Consider the following 17,971-nt stretch of genomic DNA (forward strand, 5'->3'; position numbering starts at 1 on the left):
AGCAACCATAACACAGCTGAATCATAATGAACTTTCTGTCAACTGAGATTTTCTCAGTAAATTCCCTCTTCCATTATTATACAGGCACAGTAGGGCTTGGGGACCTAAATATAGGATCTTAGTGTTATCTATAATAAAATTTAAACTTATAAAATGTGGGCCATGATTTCAGCCCGTCAAGAGCTGTTGGAGCCTCATTCTGTCACTCAAAGCCTTCACTATTCCTTCTGGTTTTCTGTCATAGAAATGAAGAATCCAAGTCAAATTTTTTGGGACCCAGGAATGCTGAATACTACCCAGCTGATTCTGCTTCTTCTCTCTGCAATGATCCCACAGCAGACGACTTAGCATGGTACTGTCCAATAACTCCACAGGAAGGTCAGGTGGAGAACAAGGCTTGGGCCTGTACACAGAATAGAATCTTTCCATGCCCTAAAGCTGTAATCCCAAACCTGAAATCTTCCCCAAAGTCTGGCAGGCTGTCTGGAGTAAGAAAGTCAAAGGAAGAGAAAGAGAGAAGGCCACCCCACAAAGTGAGTTCTGGCCTAGCTACATGGAATGTCACACAGAGAATGATGTGGGCTTTGTGAGCCGAAGAGTTGAAAGAAAGATTTCTTGGACTATCAAGCTCTGGGAGCAGTGCTCCTTTATTCAGAGAACAGCATGGGGACAGGACCCATGGGCAGTAAGAGCTGAGGCATGGGGACAGGACCCATGGGCAGTAAGAGCTGCAAACACGGGTTGAGGGTAGGGCTAAATTTAAGGCATAGGTATGTGAGTTATTTCTTTACAAGACAAAGGAAAGATGATGTAAAAGTCTTTTAAATGGTATTGGTGTAGGTGGGGTTTGGTTATTGGGTAGGTCTATAACTTTAGACAAGAATCAGATCGGATCAGGTCAGGACATCCTATGCTTCCCGGAGGATGATATACATCAGCATGCAGGGAAGGATGTCTTGGGCTACTCCCTGGGGCAGCCTGGATCCTCATCAAGAAGACCAGGGGTGTAGACGGAAAGGGAGGACAACACAGGAGAAGAGAGAGAAGGAGCCTTCAGGCACATGAATGAACCCACCACTAGATGTCTTCTAACCAGCTGTCCTAGATGCAGTTCAATCAGATCAGTTCACCGCCTGGATGAAAAGAAAGGGGAAGTGAATTTTAAGAAAAGAAAAAAAAAGAAAGAGGAAATGGATCCAAGACTTTCTCTCCCTACAACTTGTGAATATGATTGCTATATCATAGCTTCCATTATTTTCATCAAATCAATGATAAAATATTGATGATGGAGCCAATGGTGAATTCCATTAGAAACCTTCCTTCCAAGATGATATTTTATTAATCATAATTTTATAGGTACAACTATGATACCAGCTATAAATCCTCCTAACTGTCATATTTATTTGGAACAGAATTCCGTATCTGATAAGCTGAGATAATGAGTGAGATGCTATCAAATATCTCCATGATGCTCAGCAAACTGTCAACTCACAGATCCTCCAGTCTTATGGTCCCACTGAAGAAATGAGCCCAACCTCACAGGACATTAGAGGGGCAAAAACCAAATTAGTTCTAAATGATCACAAAACATTCCTTTAATGATCTTTAGGAGAGAAGACTCTCCTAAAGCCTTCACAGAAATTCCCACCCTGGGTGGCAATTGCCCTGGTTAATGAGCCCACTTTTCATCTTTCATACATGTCCTCTTAAAAATCTCAGCTTGGGGGCCAGCCCTATGACATAGTGGTTAAGTTTGGCACGCCCTGCTTCAGCAGCCCAGGCTCGCATTTCCAGGCGTGGACCTATGCCACTTGTCAGCCATGCTGTCGCAGTGTCCCATATACAAAACAGAGGAAGATTGGCACAGATGTTAGCTCAGGGCTAATCCTCCTCAGACAAAAAAAGAGGACGATCGGCAACAAATGTTAGCTCAGAGTGAATCTTCCTCAGTGAAAAGAACAAAAAGGAGAAAAATCTCGGCTTGGTGGGCTGCTTACTTCCTAAGAATGTTGACGTCCTGAGTGTTCGCACCTCCTGCCTCCTAAATGAGGACATCTGTTATATTGCAGAGTTTCCCACTAACTCCATGGAGATCTCCTAACCCCTCCAGATGCAGAGCCATCTCCTTCCCAACATTGAGTGTATTATCCTAAAATCTATTACTCACCACCAATTCTACCTTCCTATAACTAGCTTTTTTATTATACTATTTAACGTAATTATTTTCAGCCTTAATATGGCATAACACAGCAGATAATATCTCCAGTTTTGCCTTTAGGACTCCACCCTGCTGTGAGGGGAGTTCTCCATTTGAGTGAGGCAGCAGTAAGTCCTCCCCTGTAGAACCCTTTACATGTGGAGATAACTCAAACAGAAAAGGAGGCGGTCCAGGAAGGACCCTGCAGCGTTGAGGGGTGACACTGCTCTGTGATGAGCACTCTGGAAAGCAGTGGTTCTCAACATCATCTCACATGAGAATTACTGGGTGACTTTAAAAAATACTTATGCCTGTAGGTTAGGAATCACTCCTCAGGTGACTGTAGTACATGGCCAGGACTGAGAACCAGTGACTAAATCTGGAGTACTCTTGCCTGTTAGTCCTCTCTTGACACCAGCAGGAACCTGGAGGGTGAAGAGGATGTTGGTTTGGCTTTTCTGATCAGTTTTTTTTAAAAAACAGCTTTATTGAGGTATAAGTGATATACAAAGAACTGCACAGATTTAATATGTACAATTTGATGAGTTTGGACATATGCAAAGACCCATCTTACCATCACCCCAATCAAGGTAATAGACATGTTCTGGTCAATTTCAATATTGAGTATCTGTGAGGAAAAAGGATTTTTTGTGTGTGTGAGGAAGACTGTCACTAAGCTAACATCTGTGCCAAACTTCCTTTTTGTGTGTGTGAGGAAGATTGTCACTGAGCTAACACCTGTGCCAATCTTCCTTTATTTTATGTGGGATGTTGCCACAGCATGGCTTGATGAGCAGTGCTAAGTCTGCACCTGGGATCTGAACCTGCAAACCCTGGGCCACCAAAGTGAAGCGTGCGAACTTAACCACTATGCCACCAGGCTGGCCCCAAAAAAGGCTTTTTTAAAAAGAACTTTCATCTTTCCAATCACAGGTTTTAGACCTTTTATTTGTCTGGCTGTGAAGTCAAAAACTTCACAGACCTGAGGATGAATTGATGGTTTATTCTTTCTGTGAACTTCAGCAGAGATTCACATGTCAGAATCTTTTCCTTCTTGGTCTGACTTGGTTTCCCTGATAGGCAGGAATGTGCCTGTTGAGACATATGGTCATATTTTGATGATCTTTTAATTTTGATCTGGTCGACATACCCAATGGCAAAGTCAAGCATGTCTGGATTTTAAAGAGGCGACCACAGTAGCTCTGATGAGATCCAACCTCGAGACTTTGAGAGTGGGGAGGACGGCTGCCCTGTAAGTCATTCCTGCAGAGACACATCTCTTACTACAAAACATCGCAAACTTGAGTAAACCCAGATTGGTTGTATTTAGGGTAGCAGATGAGATTTACCTAGGGAAATTTTACTTCTACTTCTACCATGGGAGAAAGCGTTATAAATGCTTATTATAAGCCCTAAAATTAATAGACCAAATGAGGTAGAAAGTGCTCATTTCCTTATCAGTTTAACCCTTGAATGGCTGCTGCCTCAGAGCCCAGTTGCACCAAGTTGAGGTGAGAAGATGAGCAAGAGGGACTGAGACTCTTTAAACTATTGCTGACCTCTACTAATTCCAGGTTTTGAAACTCTACCCTTATGTTTCTGGTGTAGAGGTTTCTCCTCTTTTCTCCTTTCAGTAAATTGCCGACCATTTAACATCAGTTCTATTAAACTCTATCCTAGGAAACAGGGGGCTTATTCTTCTAGTTTTGGGCTGATAACTCTCAGATTGAAAAAAAATCAACCCTGTCCAGAATAATGAGTAATATGGAAAATGAAAAACAGAAGACCTTGATCCTATGATCCTACAGAATTTAAATCTGATAATAAATTTTATCTCATTGAAATAACAGGAGCATAGCAAATACAAATGGAATGACAGGAATTTGGCAAAGAGATCTGGAAAGCAGATAGATTCTAGCACTCATTAGCTAAAAACTCTAGAAAATTAGATTCAAGTTGACACCCAGCTTACTTTCTCAGCTTTATTTTTACTTGTGTTGGTTAACTATTATTTACATGCTCAGAACTCTTAAATCTACATTCTGTCTCTGGACTCCCTCCTGGGCTGCAAAAGAGAAACTCCCCCTGTCCATATTTCCTGGATATTCTGCAAGAACTTCAAACTCAACATGTACACAGCTGACATCCTCCACTCCCTCTTCTGCTAAGTCCCTCCCTGAACCTGTTCTTTTCCTGGTGTCTCTCACTGCCTGCCCAACCAGAAGCCTCTGAGTTATTGACTTCCTTTATCCCCACATCGATTCTTCTGTGAAATATTATTGAAGCCCACCACCTTGTTCCTCAGCCCCATCCTCACTCAGAGTCAGACCCTCCATATTTTACCCCTACTACAGCAACAATTTCCTTACCTCCAGTCCCCAACCCCCATCCAAGTACTGTCCTGACAGCCTTCTGAAAGACCAAACTGACACCATTGCCTTGCTTTGTGCAGGAGGAGTCTCAAGACCCTTCTCAATGAGCCTCACCCTTCCTTTTCCATCTCACCTCCTGCCAGGCACCCTAAACTCTAGCCTTGTGGTTCCCCAAATACACAATGTACTTTCCTACTTCCATGCCTTACACTCTCACTATAGCCTCTGAAACTGCTCCTCACCCTTCAAAGATCAGCTCTGTGAGATCTTTCCCAACAGCATCCCCTCATCCTCCCTCCTACGTCATGATCCTCCCTTTGATGGATTTCCATTTATATGGCTCTCACTGAGGACAGTATTACCGTTCATTGTTAAAGGCATCTGTCCTCCATGCTGGACTATGAGCATAACAGCAGTCTTATCTCACTCCTCTATGTACAGCCCAGGTACCTACCATGGTTCCTGGTACATCATAAGTGTTTTGCCTTAAGCAGAAGTGATGTTGTAGTAGAAATGAAACTCCTTATGATGGGAGAACACATTAACTAACATAAACTCAGAATACAAAGTGTACTTTGATACCATGTTAGTCCCAGTGCTGGTGAGGATGGTTGGAAACAGGTGTTCTCACACACTGATGGCTGATTATGACAACCTTCAGGGTGGCTAGTCTGGCAGTATTTAGTAAAATGTAAAATAAGCATAACCTTTGCTTCAGCAATTCTTTTTCTGCGAATTCATCCCATGACAAAAATAAGTTCTAGTTTATAAAGATAGTATGCAGGAAGATGTTTACTGAGTACTGGGGCACACCAAAAATCTTTTCTCCAAACTCCTAAGACCAAATATGCAGAGAATTCAGAACTGTTAGGATTCAAGAATGGTAAGACATGTAATACCATGTATTACATAATACTACCAGCAAGATCTGCATCGAAATATACAACACATCTATTAAAGTCATCAAATAAGGGGGCCATTAGATGAGTTGGCTCTAATGCTTTCGTAGCCTAGGTAAGCAAACCAGAACGTAAGCCAGAGTCAATGCCTATAAATACCTCAAGGTTAAGAAGATCAACCAAACACAGCCAACTAGGCTGTCTCAAACAACCACTTAAGCTATAGCCAATCAAATAATTTCCTTCCTTTGCTTCTCTGAAAAAAACCCTGTCCCTGGCTTTTGTCGGTGGAGTGCTCCTAACCACTTCTTGTATAGTGCTGCCTGATTTGAATCAATATGTGCTCACATAAACTCTTAAAAATTTTAATATGCCTCAGTTTATCTTTTAACACATTGTACTAAATAGAATTTTAAAAAGAATATAAATAGCTTCATGTCTGTTTAAATCCATTCTTGCTACCAAGTGAATTATTAAAAAATTTGTTTGTGAGCACTGCTTTAAATTTTAGAATAATAGATAAGGAACTATGGACCTTCAATAGTAAAAACAAAACTGGCACTACCTGAATGTACAATAATTATAGGGGAATGTGAAAATGAATTATGGTACCTCCCAAGGGAATGCTGTCACCATCAAAAACAATGAGGTTTCTTTGTATGCTGATTTAGAAGAACATTTACAATATACAGTTCGTGAAAAAAATCAAGTTACAGAACATATATAAAAACATGACATTTTAGGGGCTGTCTTAGTCTGTTCTGCTATAATAAAATACCACAGACTGGGTGGCTTATAAACAACAGAAATTTATTTCTCATAGTTATGGACACTGGGAGTGCAAGATGAAGATCATCATCACATTCCCATGAAGGCCTCTTCCTGGTTCAAAGCCAGTGCTTTCTCACCATGTCCTCAGATAGAAGAAGGGGCAAGAGGTCTCTCTGGAGCCTCTTTTATAAGCGCATTTATGCAGGCTCAGCCCTCATGACCTAACCACCTCCCAAAGACCTTACTTCCCAATACCATCACCTTTGGGGATGAGGATTCAACACACGAATTTTGGGGGGACATAAACATTCAGACCATAGCAAGAGTCTAGAGATCTTAAAGGAGGATTACGAGTGAAATCTTTCTCCTTGTTCTAAGGACAAGAAAATGCCTCCAGCTTACCCAAGGAAGCTTCACCGATAAACCCAAAAAAAGAACGAAGGGAGAACAGAAATTCTTTAAACTATATGTCCCCAGATCAGACACCTCCCTCTCCGCAGGCTATTAATCAAAGGCTATGCTCAGCTGCCTCATCATGGCAGAACAGCAAGGGTAGGGGAAAGGGACGTGTGGAGAAATGCACAATGAAGGGAGTACCCCTGCCCCCTACCCCTACAACCCTTTTTCACCCTGCACATCCCTCAAATCCCAATGCTGCTGGTAAGAGCTGGGCACATGCTGTCCAGCTGACCTGGCACAGAGGGAACTCTCCATCAGGCCCAGGGTCTGACACCAGCACCGCCAAATGGTCAGAGGCGGCCTTGTATCTCAGGGCCCCTGGAACGGATTTGGGCACCTCCAACTCTAGCAGGCAGGTAAGGTGGCCTAGCCAGGCACTGGCTCTGCAAAGCCTATTTCTGAGCTCTTGATCTGACACCTGCAAATAGCACTTTACCCACTCACACCATTAATTATTTACAGCAGAGAAATGAACCCAGAGAGACACAATAAACCAGGGTAACGTGAGTACTTTCACAGAAGCTCTAACACTCCAATGGGAGGCTTAGAATAAAGCCTGAAAATGACCTGATCAAAATCGATGGCCAGAGAAGACCAGCACTAGAAGGAATGGCCTCTGCCCAGTGCTGGGCACACACAACTGTTAGATAAGCCATGGACCTGAGCTCCTGGAGGGCAGTGCCTGCCTCCCCAGCTTCACTTCCCATGGTCCTAGAGGCTTGCTCCCTCCCCTATAGCAGTGGTGTGGAGGTAATGGGTACTCAATAAGCGTTAATGCATTTAATTTAGGAATTAATGCACAACCCTGCTGGGTGTATTCATTAATTCTGTTTCACAGATCCTATCCCGCTGTTATTCTTGACCAAAATGTGTTCCATCCATCTGTTCCCTTCTGTTCCCTGTTTGAGCTAGGCAGTGTGAGGATTCCCTTGAGTCTCAGCAGAGCTGACTTCAGTGACGTTTTCGCACATTCTCTCCTTCAATAGTACTTAGATACGAGCCAAAAACTAAGAGAGCAAACAGAACACCCAGAACCCGAAAGCCCAGCACTTCTGTTTCATCCACGTGGCAGCTGGAGAGAGAACTTGGTTATGCAAAAGACCCCTGAAGAAGCTGCAGGCCCAGGTGAATCTCCTGCTGTCAGTTATTTCATTAGTGAAACTAGATAGGAATGGTCTTGTGGCTTTCTTAGAATTCTAAGAGAATAATACAGAAAAATCAAGGATTGCCTTTGGGGTCAAATTTTTATCACCTGCCAGCTCTCCAGAGGGCCACTGGGTTAGCTTGCTTTTAAGTCACTGGTATCTAGTTAGGAAGACCCAACACACTTCTAACTACCCTCAATTTTCTAGAAGGAATTACTAGATTTATTGCTATTCATAAAGAACAAGAAGCTTGCACATAAATCACTAGCTTTCTCTGGCTTGTTTAAAATCACATGGTAAGAGTCATTGTCTGAATAAACTGTCAGTGTGCCTGACTGTTGGAAAGCTCCAGCTCAACACCTAACAAGATGTCTTAGGAACCCAAAATCTGGAACAACGAGTGGTCACAGGCTCCTACATCCATCCCACCACCTTCTAGTTCCCACTGTTGCATCAACACTAAGACTGGCAGAACAAAGATAACTCACTGCTTTGAAAGGAGATATCAGGTGGTTGCTTTGTACTTGGCAAGCAGGTTCGACCCTTAATGAGCTAAAATCCATCTCACATTTGTACACTTTCTCTGCTACAACACAAAAGCTTGCTTGGTCATTCATGTTCTATTCTGTATGCTCTAGATTATTCTGCACAGCCAGCCAGAGGGTGTCACAGAATAAGCAGGATGAGACCTTGGAGACTATCTAGCAGAGGAAATGGCAGCCCAGAAGATTTTCCCAAGATCATACAGCAACTGAATGGCAGAGCTGGACAAGAGAAGGTCTCCTGACTTCCAGTCCCTAAAAGACTTTCCATCACCGAAGCACAATGGTGAGTCACTCTTCCCTTCCCCAGGCCATCATTTGTGTCAGTTACTAAAGGTGTACTGAGATCCTTCTGTGTGCCAGAGAGTGTGTAAGCACAGAGGATATGAAAGTCAACAAGACGTAACTCATGCCCTTGATGAACTTCCAGTCTAGGGAGGAGACAATGGATGTCTTATTTTGGCAAAAGTAAATCCGATGATGGAGCATGGTACCAAAGCACCAAAGAGGCACACACACCCCTCAGTGGAAACAGCAGGAAAGGAAGAGAGGGGGCCCCTATCAAAAGGTTTCTGGAGAAGATTATATGTGTAACATGCTTAGAAAAGTGCACTGCACATGATAAGCACGCAATAACTGTCAGCTATGATTATTTTTAATAAGCACTCAATAAATGTCATCTATGGTTATTTTTAATCTTTGCATTACAGTTAATTCCCTCACAATTCCCCTGACACAGTGGAGGGCCCTGTCTCAACTACAGTCTGGGAAAACTCAGTGACATACTCTGCTCTTAGTCTAAGGGAGACACGGGAACGTGGGTGGATCTTGGTGACTGCTGGAAGGTGAGCCAGGGCTGTAAGGGCCTGCCAGGCCTCCCTGTGAAGTTCTTCCACCACTGTCAACTTCAGAGAAGGCCAGGAGGTCCCTGGTCCCCAACACTTGGAAACTCACCTGAGTCCATGTTTCTGACACAGACTTAGCACTGTATCACCTTCTGCCTGCCTCTGCCTCCAAAGCCTTCTCATCTCTACTCTTGCAGACACATACCCTTACTCAGATGCAGCATATGGACAAAAGAGCCTCTGGGACAAGCTGTGGAGTGCTCAAGTTGCAAATCTCAGCAGAGAGGGGGACATTTCTTATAAACAGGAGATACACTGCTCCTGATCTGAGAGGCCCCCACTGCCCATGAAGGGGATGGTTATGGGCATGGCAGTGCCTACTCAGGCACCAAGAAGCCCCCTGTAACTTCTGGATACTGGAGACAAGCTGGGAAGTGTCACCAAGAGCGTGCCTCACAGTGAGGCAAGTTAGTCCAGTACTCCTGCCTCTCTAGGGTAGCAGTCCCTGCATCTAAAGTCAAGGGTGCCATCTGGTCATCTCTGGACACAGACCCACTGACCCTTTCCAAGCCATAATGAAATTGCAAATATTAGTGACGATATGGACATTACGAACATGCACGGCAGTATCTAACCTCAAAGCCACCAAATGCAGTAGTTACCATTACCACATCATCACCACTGTAACAGGACAGCTAAGGCCTAGTGGCCACACGACCTGCTAGGTCACTCAGCTGGTGGGAACAGGACAGCCAAAAACTCATCCCCTGTGCCAAATGGTGGGCTGCCCTCCAGCACATGCAGGAGCACTAGGTGCACCACCTGAGACAGAAGAATAGCTCCCAGTCACCTGATGAGGGACAAAGAATTCAGCACTTTCTGCAGCTACCTGCATACCAAACTAAGGTAGCTTTGTAATTACATTTAGACTTTTCTCTGAAAAATGCCACCTTTGTCAGTAGTACCTTCTGAACTCTCATGAAACAGAGAGGAAAAAGTGCTCCTTCACATCTGTGCACTCTGTGCCTGCCACAGCCCCAGGATGTGCTCTTTGGCAGTCTTTCCCTTATCATCTCACCTCATGCCCCTCCCCGCCCCCGTCCCTGCTGACATTGTGTTCTAAGCCCTGCAGACAAGGGGGTTGAATGAGCAACTATTTGGCAGAAAACTCAAGTAGAGAACAAGAACGGGGAACTGAATTTGGAGATGCCACATGACTACCCTGCTATTTTTAAATCACGTTCTTGCTAAGAAGAGATATCTAGTAAACCCTGAACCAGAGTACCAAAAAGGCACATTTTAATTAAAATCTTTTGAGACAGCAGCCTGTAGACAGTAAAGAAAGGTAGTGAGGTGAAGGGCAGCAAGAAAGAAAGATAACAGGAGAGAGGTTTGAAACATGTCTTCCTTCTCTGTTTGGATGCCAAAGGGACTTTTTCTTCAAAAATAAGAAGGGTATTTCATTTGTACATATACATATGCAGTCTTCCAGCTCAATACTGGTAAAATAAAAATTAAAGAAATAAGAGACCTTGATGAAGGGAGAGGGCAGAGAGAGATATAATTTAGCATAAAGAAATCAAAACAGGTGAGAGTAATTTTGTATGCCTAGATAGCTACAGTGGAAATCTAATTATCTTTAAAAAAAAATTAGTGTCTATTAGCTTGATAACTGTAATGCAGGAATGAAATTCAGGAACATGCAGAGAAGAAGACAAGTAGGAGGCATGCCACATGGGATTTCTGGTGAGACAAATGAAATGAGATTTCAAATACAAGAGTAAACTCTAAAACAAGTTTGCAACCTGGATACTTTCTCCCCTGTGCGTTCCGTGATAAATTATAAGCAAAAAACAGAGGTGTCGTTTAGAATATATTTTCTGCAGGGGAAAAAAAAATCCTGTAACAGAATAAAAGGACATCATCTTGAGTTAACATATCTTTAAGGAATTATCTATTTTGGAAAATCTCATATAAAGCACTTTACCCAGAAGAAATAAAAAGGTAGAATACACTAGGAATATATTTTTTAAATGAGATCTGTTATAACTCAGGGTTTTTAAATTTAATGATAAAGGTGCTTCAAAAATAACTGGCCAATTATACATTATCATACCACAGCTCCCTGGAGCATGGCACCTTCCCTGGCCTGCAGCACCATATCTCAGCAATGACATGTGGCAGACACTCAGTAAGTGTCTGTGGACTGATGAACGAGGAGCAGTCATCTTCACCCCTTGAGCAGTACCTTGTACACTAAGTATGCGTCACAAGGGGGGTCTGGTGCAGAATGGACACCACATGGCACTAACCTGGAATGCTACATCTTGATGCCCAGGGCCCTAGTGAAGGTAGGCTGCAGCTGGACATGAGTTTACTTTACCTGCATCACCATCTGTGCCAGCTCTGCAGAAACCACAGTAGAGTTGGCTTTGAGGAAGAGCGGAGTTGTTCCCATGTCTTCCACAGGCCCAAGTGCTTCTGGTTAGGGTTGTGATCTTTCTGTGGCTACTGTGTGGCCTGCAGCAAACCTATCCTTAAGCAACATAACCTTGGACGAAGTAGAATATATCTAAGCCACTTCTCCTCACTCCCCTTGGATAAAAATGCTTATTACCCTTACATGATGGAAAGCAGGGAGAAGAGCTTTTATGCATAAAATATCCCAACAGCCTAGATGTGGACAGAAAGCAACAGTTCTCCTCCTCGGCACCACAGAGCACAGGGGTATGTCAGCACACTGGCATCCCTCTTGGTGCAGGAAAGTGCAAGTTCAGTGTAGCAGTACCAATTTCATGTACACACAGAGAAAAGATGCAAGCTGGCCTTGGGTGTGTATATACTTGTATATGATTTCTGTGCTGACCATGCACAGGCCCCATGCTACACACCAGAAGGTCAGCACTCCTGTTCACATCTCACAAAGAAGCTAACTGAGAAGGTGAAGGGCTGGAATGCATAGAGCAGAGTGATGGAACGTTTGGAACTGGATAAAGGTAGTGACTTCACAACACTGTGATTACACAAATGCGACTGCACTGTTCACTTTAAAATGGCTGATTTTGTTATGTGAATTTCACCTCAATGAAAGAAAAATAATAGAGCAAATATTTGAACCCTGATCTACTGGACTCCAGAGCACTTAAAATCTATGATTAGGGAAAAGGTGCCAAAATATGGGAAATAAAAACAGGGAGAAGCATGCTGGTAGAAAATAAGCTGTGTGAACTGAAGACCAACATGAGTGCCACACACTGTGCCAGGTATTGGGGTTCAATATATGTACACGTTACGGTCCCATCTAGGAAGCACTCATAGGACATACAATACTGTGTGGAGAACATCCAAGATGCTGTATCAGAGACAAAATGAAGGAGGAGGAACAAATTCTTCCCAGGCAGTGAGGAGTCTGCCAGACAGAGAACTGGGAAACAGTGAATGTTAACTGTATGGTGGGGACCAGAAGGAAATGCATACACTCAATGTTCAGGGATGTTCACTGTGTGCCAGGCACTGCCCTAGGCAGAGAGTTCAAATATTTAAAAGTTGTGGTCCTTGCCCTCATGGGACTCACAACAAAGAAAGAAGATAGCTGGAGGCATCACATTTCCTGATTTCAAATTATATTAAAAAGCTATGGTAATCAAAATAGTATGGTAGTGGCATAAATATAGACACATGGATCAATGGAATAGTACAGAGAGCCCAGAAATAAACCTTTGCATATTCAGCTAACACCCAACAAGGGAGCCAAGAACACTCAATGGGGAAAGGATAGTCTCTTCAACAAATGATCATGTGAAAAATGGAGAAACACATGCAGGAAAATGAAATGGGATCCTTATCTTACACCACTGACAAAAATTAACTCAAAATGGATCAAAGACTTAAACATAAGACCTGGTACCATAAAACTCCTAGAAGAAAACATAGGGAAGAAGCTCCTCAACACCGGTCTTGGCAATGATCTTTTGGAAGTGACACCAAAATCACAAACAACAAAACCAAAAATCAACAAAAGGGACTACATCAAATGAAAAAGTTCTGCACAGTGAAAGAAACAATCAGTAAAATGAAAAGGAAACCTATGGAATGGGAGAAAATATTTGCAAACCATATATCTGATAAGGGATTAATACCCAACATATACAAGGAACAGATACAAATCAATAGCAAAAAAAAAGAAAAAGTAATTCGATCAAAAAACGGGCAGAGGAACTAAATTAACAGTGTTTCAGAGAAGATATACAGATGGCCAACAGGTACACGAAAAGGTGTTCAACATCACTGATCATTAGGGAAATGCAAATCAAAACAATGAGATACCACCTCACAGCCGTCAGAATGGCTATCCTCAAAAAGACAAGAGATTAGTGTCGGTGAGAATGTGGAGAAAAGTGAACCCTTTACACTGTTGGGGGAAATGTAAATTGGTGCAGCCACTATGGAAAACAGTATGGAGGTTTCCCCAAAAATTAAAAATAGAACCACTATATGATCCAGCAATCCCACTTCTGTATATATGCAAAGGAAACGAAAACAGGATCTCAAAGAGATGTCAGCACTCCCATGTTCATTGCAGCATTATTCACAACAGCCAAATACAGAAACAACCTAAGTGCCCACCAGCGGATGAACGGGTAAAAAAGATGTCACACACACACACACACACACACACCAGAATATTACTCAGCGATGAGAAAGAGGGAAATTCTGCCATTTGTAACAACATGGATGTATCCTGAAGGCATTATGCTAAGGAAAATGTCAGACCAAGAACGACAAATACTGTATGATCTCACTTAGGTGTGGAATCCAAAAAAGTCAAAATCATAGAAACAGAATAGAATGGTGGTTGCTAGTCTGGGGAGGGGGAAAATGAGGAGATATGGGTCAAAGAGTACAAACTTCCAGTTACAAGATGAATTAGTTCTGGGGACGTAATGTACAGCATGGTGATTATAGTTAACCATACTGCATTATATATTTTGAAGTTGCTAGGAGAGTAAATCTTAAATGTTCTCACCACAAAAAAGGAATGGTAACTATGTGACATGATGCAGGTGTTAGCGAAAGCTATGGTGGTAATCATTTTGCAACATATAAGTATATCAAATCAACACACTGTACAACTTAAACTTACACAATGTTATGTCAATCATATCTCAGTAAAGCTGGGAAAAAGAAGTTTATCCAACAGTTGAGATAAGCACAAACAGAGGCGTGGATTCAGGTGAAGGCGGTGGGAACAGAGAAGAGAGAAACAGAAAGATCAGAGGTAGACTCAAGACTAGTGTGTATGGTTGTGGTTTTTAAGCGGCTATGGGGTTAAATGACATTAATTCACGTAAGGGGCATACAACAACACCTAGTCTGTATTAAGTCCTCAACAAATATTACCTATTGTTATTTTTATATTGAGCTTCACTAATAACAGAGTGATTTTACTTTTTAATTTTCAAGACCCTTCCCTTCACCATAGTAGAGAAGAGAGGTGAAAGGAATCCAAACCAGCAGAGCTGAGTGACAAGAACAGGGCCTGTCTTCGTATTTTGTTAATGCAAAAATACTTTCAAAAATATGTAGTGAATAAATAAATGAATAAAGGAACAAATGAGCAAGTAAATACAGAACAGCAATGATCTCTGACTCCCAACCTCTGAAAAACCAGGAAAGGGTTCATCAGCTGACCTACAAAACAATTTGAGAAAGGTCTGCTTTCAAGGAAGAACACATAAGAAGATATGGTTGATCCACACTAGCCTAAGAAGACAAATCATGGAACTAAGGTTTACCAAGGCAAATTCACCGTACTAAGAAAAACCAAAACATTTTATCTCTCTGTTATCCCATAACCAATTTTCTTCAACATGACAACTCTGTAATTAGAATCAAAGTCCTTATGGTGCTGCTTTATTTTCCAAGTGTCTTTCTGCAGCCACACAGGCTTTCTGTGGGACATTATGGACTCTGGCTTGTCAACAGGAAACCAAGGCAGGAAAACTGTCCATTTCTCTGTGCTTCATCCCCACTGACAGCCAGGCAGCCTTCCTCCTCCTACATTTGTCTCTTCAAGATTAGAAACTCCCCAAAAAGGACAGGTAAGACAATGTACATCCTGGCCAATTAAGAAATAATCCTCTTGACGTAATATGTATTTCCTGTCCAATCTCCCTATATGCTAGAATATATAGTGCTTCTGCTATAATATGATTATATATGCATTACTGAAAAAGTTCATGTTTTGCAAATTCAATACTAAAAACAGTTTTGGGAAAAATTGGTTGAGGGCATTCCACTCAAAACCTACACAACTTCAAAATACAATCAAAAATAATAATTGATAACCTGGAGAGTTAATCTGGCCACCTAGGCAGGTGGCTCAGCATAGCTAGTAGCTAAATAGCAGATATTAAAAATACAAGAAAACAATAGGGTGAAAAGGCAGCAATGCCTTAATTACAGTAAGACTGGCAGGTGCTGAGGGCACAGGAAGAACCATGCAAGGTTGTGGCTGCACCCAGCTAGGGAGTGGGCCCAGGGCCAGGTGATCACTGAGACCTCACACACACACAGTCACAGCAGTGGGGCTGAGAACTTTGTCCTGTCCTGTTCAAGTTCAAAATTCTACTCCTACTACCCTTGCTTCCTTTGCCTACCAAAATTTGTATAAACCAACATAACTCTGGCCTTGTACAGACATCTTGCCCCTTTGACCAATCACGTATGAGCTAACAATGCATCAGAGAACATAGCACCCAGTATTTCATGCTGTCCTCAAAGGAACTGGTCTGAGTGTCCTCAGGGAGGCTGCCTGCTCATTCACGAGTAGATGCAGATGAAACTAGGGGTAAAGGCCTCCCAAGACAGGGCTTTCTCCATCCCATAACCAGTCCTATGATCTACTAAAGAAATAATTCCCAGAGAAAGATGTGACCACAGACTTAAACCAACAGAGGAATGCAAATACTTACATATAATATGTTGGATAGAGTCCTTCAAAATACCAGCAATGTTTTTTGGCCTCTGTGCACTGGAAATAGAAGGAAGAAAAACCTTCATCAGTGGTAGGTAATCTGCATGCTGTTGAAAAGATCTCACAAAAAGAAACAGGGAGGGATGAGTGAATACAGCTTAAAGTGTGAAAAGCAGGGCATTTGGGAGAGACAATGAATTCAGGAGATCCACTCCCACCGTGACTTTTACTCTTTTAAGTTTTTTAAAAGGGAGGAAAACATCTATTTCCCTATTATTTTTCTAGTCTTTCATATCTCTAAATACACTTAGCGTGACCAATTCATTAAAAAGGTAAATTAAAGACAATCCGTTTTTTAAGTCACATGGTACAATATTTCAGATATCTAAAGAATAATAGAAATAAAGTATCACAAAGATTACATTTTCCAACAATGTTTTTTGAAAGACATTTCCCATAGTTTTAACATTCCTAGGTATTTATATTTCATAATATTCTAAAAGCCATATTCAAATCATTGATCCTCCAGTGGGGACCCACATCTGTTGGAGTCTCTAAGTCAGGATTCACTCCCCAGCATCAGTGGTGCCTCCTGCACTCTCTCATTCTCAGGGATGAGAAAAGAGGAGGAGGGAGACAAGGGCAGACAATAGGAGCCTCCCCTGTGCTTTCCAAGCAAGTCCAACACTTGACATTCTAGAGGTAGGGCAGAGTAGGTACAATGTCACACTCGAGGCTTGACTATGTCACACACCTCCAACAAGTGGGAGGAAGCCAATGGCACCAACTGCTGAGTGAGAGCTCTAAGCAAAAATGCTCTGACTTATCTGAACAAGACTGCTCTAAAATCATTATACTCGTGCCATCATCTTTTTTTTAAATCACAACTTTTCTTCCTCCATGATCGAGTTCTTTGGCCTGTGTGTAAATAACACCTTCAAAATATTATAGCGCAAAGCTACCAGCAGCAGGAAAATGAGGAAAGGCACCATGACAACAAAGCTCTCTTTGGGCAAGGCAGGAATTAACTGTCTTGCCCACTACCACATCCTCCTCCCCTGGGGCAGGCAGGCAGGTCAGCTCCCTGAGACCTGGTCAGGATTGCTCCTTCCTTGGCCTTTGCCCAGCCCTAGCAGGTATATGGCAATGCCCTCCTGCCGCAGTCTGCCTGAGAGCTGTGAGGAAGTTCAGAAACAGACCCTAAATCTACAGTGAAATGCCAAGGGAAAGGTGAGGGCAAATGCTATGTGTTATGCTGGCTAAATCAGATGAGTTATGAAAAGAGAGTGAAACAAAAGTGGGCTTTTTTAAATGTGCTTTAAGACACTCAGAAGCACACACAGGCAGCCCAAAATGACCCAGTTTTATTAATCGAAAATGAGTTTAATTTAGACTATGTTAGCTCCTGTCCAGTTCAAGAAATGAAGTTCAGACAGCCAAAGAAATCAATTTATTTTGGCAAGGAAGAGTAATTTCAGGTCTCTGCCCTAAATTACAATTCATCTCAGTAGAGTCTTCTGTGATAAACTGAGTAACCAGGTCTTTCTTCCCGGTGGCATTTTAAATGTTTCTTCTTTATTCTTCATCACCACCAGAGACAGGTACGCTTTCTTGGAACTTGACACTGAAGCTCCACACAATCAAGAAACAGCCTCCCCTGATGCAGCCCTGAAGCTCAGAGAACACCAGGACTCAAGGCTGAAACCCCTTCCCCTCCTGCTGCCCTGATGCCTCCTACAAGCATCTCCACCAAGACTCAGTCCCA

At 42.4% G+C, this 17,971-nt stretch overlaps 1 protein-coding gene across 1 annotated transcript in view; it reads right to left on the reverse strand.

Moving 5' to 3' along the window:
• The window catches only part of VOPP1 (VOPP1 WW domain binding protein), a 108,116-nt gene that overhangs the window by 42,813 nt on the left and 47,332 nt on the right, over positions 1 to 17,971 (reverse strand). The window contains exon 2 of the mRNA XM_014738951.3: positions 16,205 to 16,263. Within this exon, the coding sequence (XP_014594437.1) occupies positions 16,205 to 16,263 (59 nt within the window). The remainder of the gene's footprint in view (positions 1 to 16,204; positions 16,264 to 17,971) is intronic.

This window comes from Equus caballus, chromosome 4 (assembly GCF_041296265.1).
Source record: "Equus caballus isolate H_3958 breed thoroughbred chromosome 4, TB-T2T, whole genome shotgun sequence".
Classification (NCBI taxonomy): Eukaryota; Metazoa; Chordata; class Mammalia; order Perissodactyla; family Equidae; genus Equus; species Equus caballus.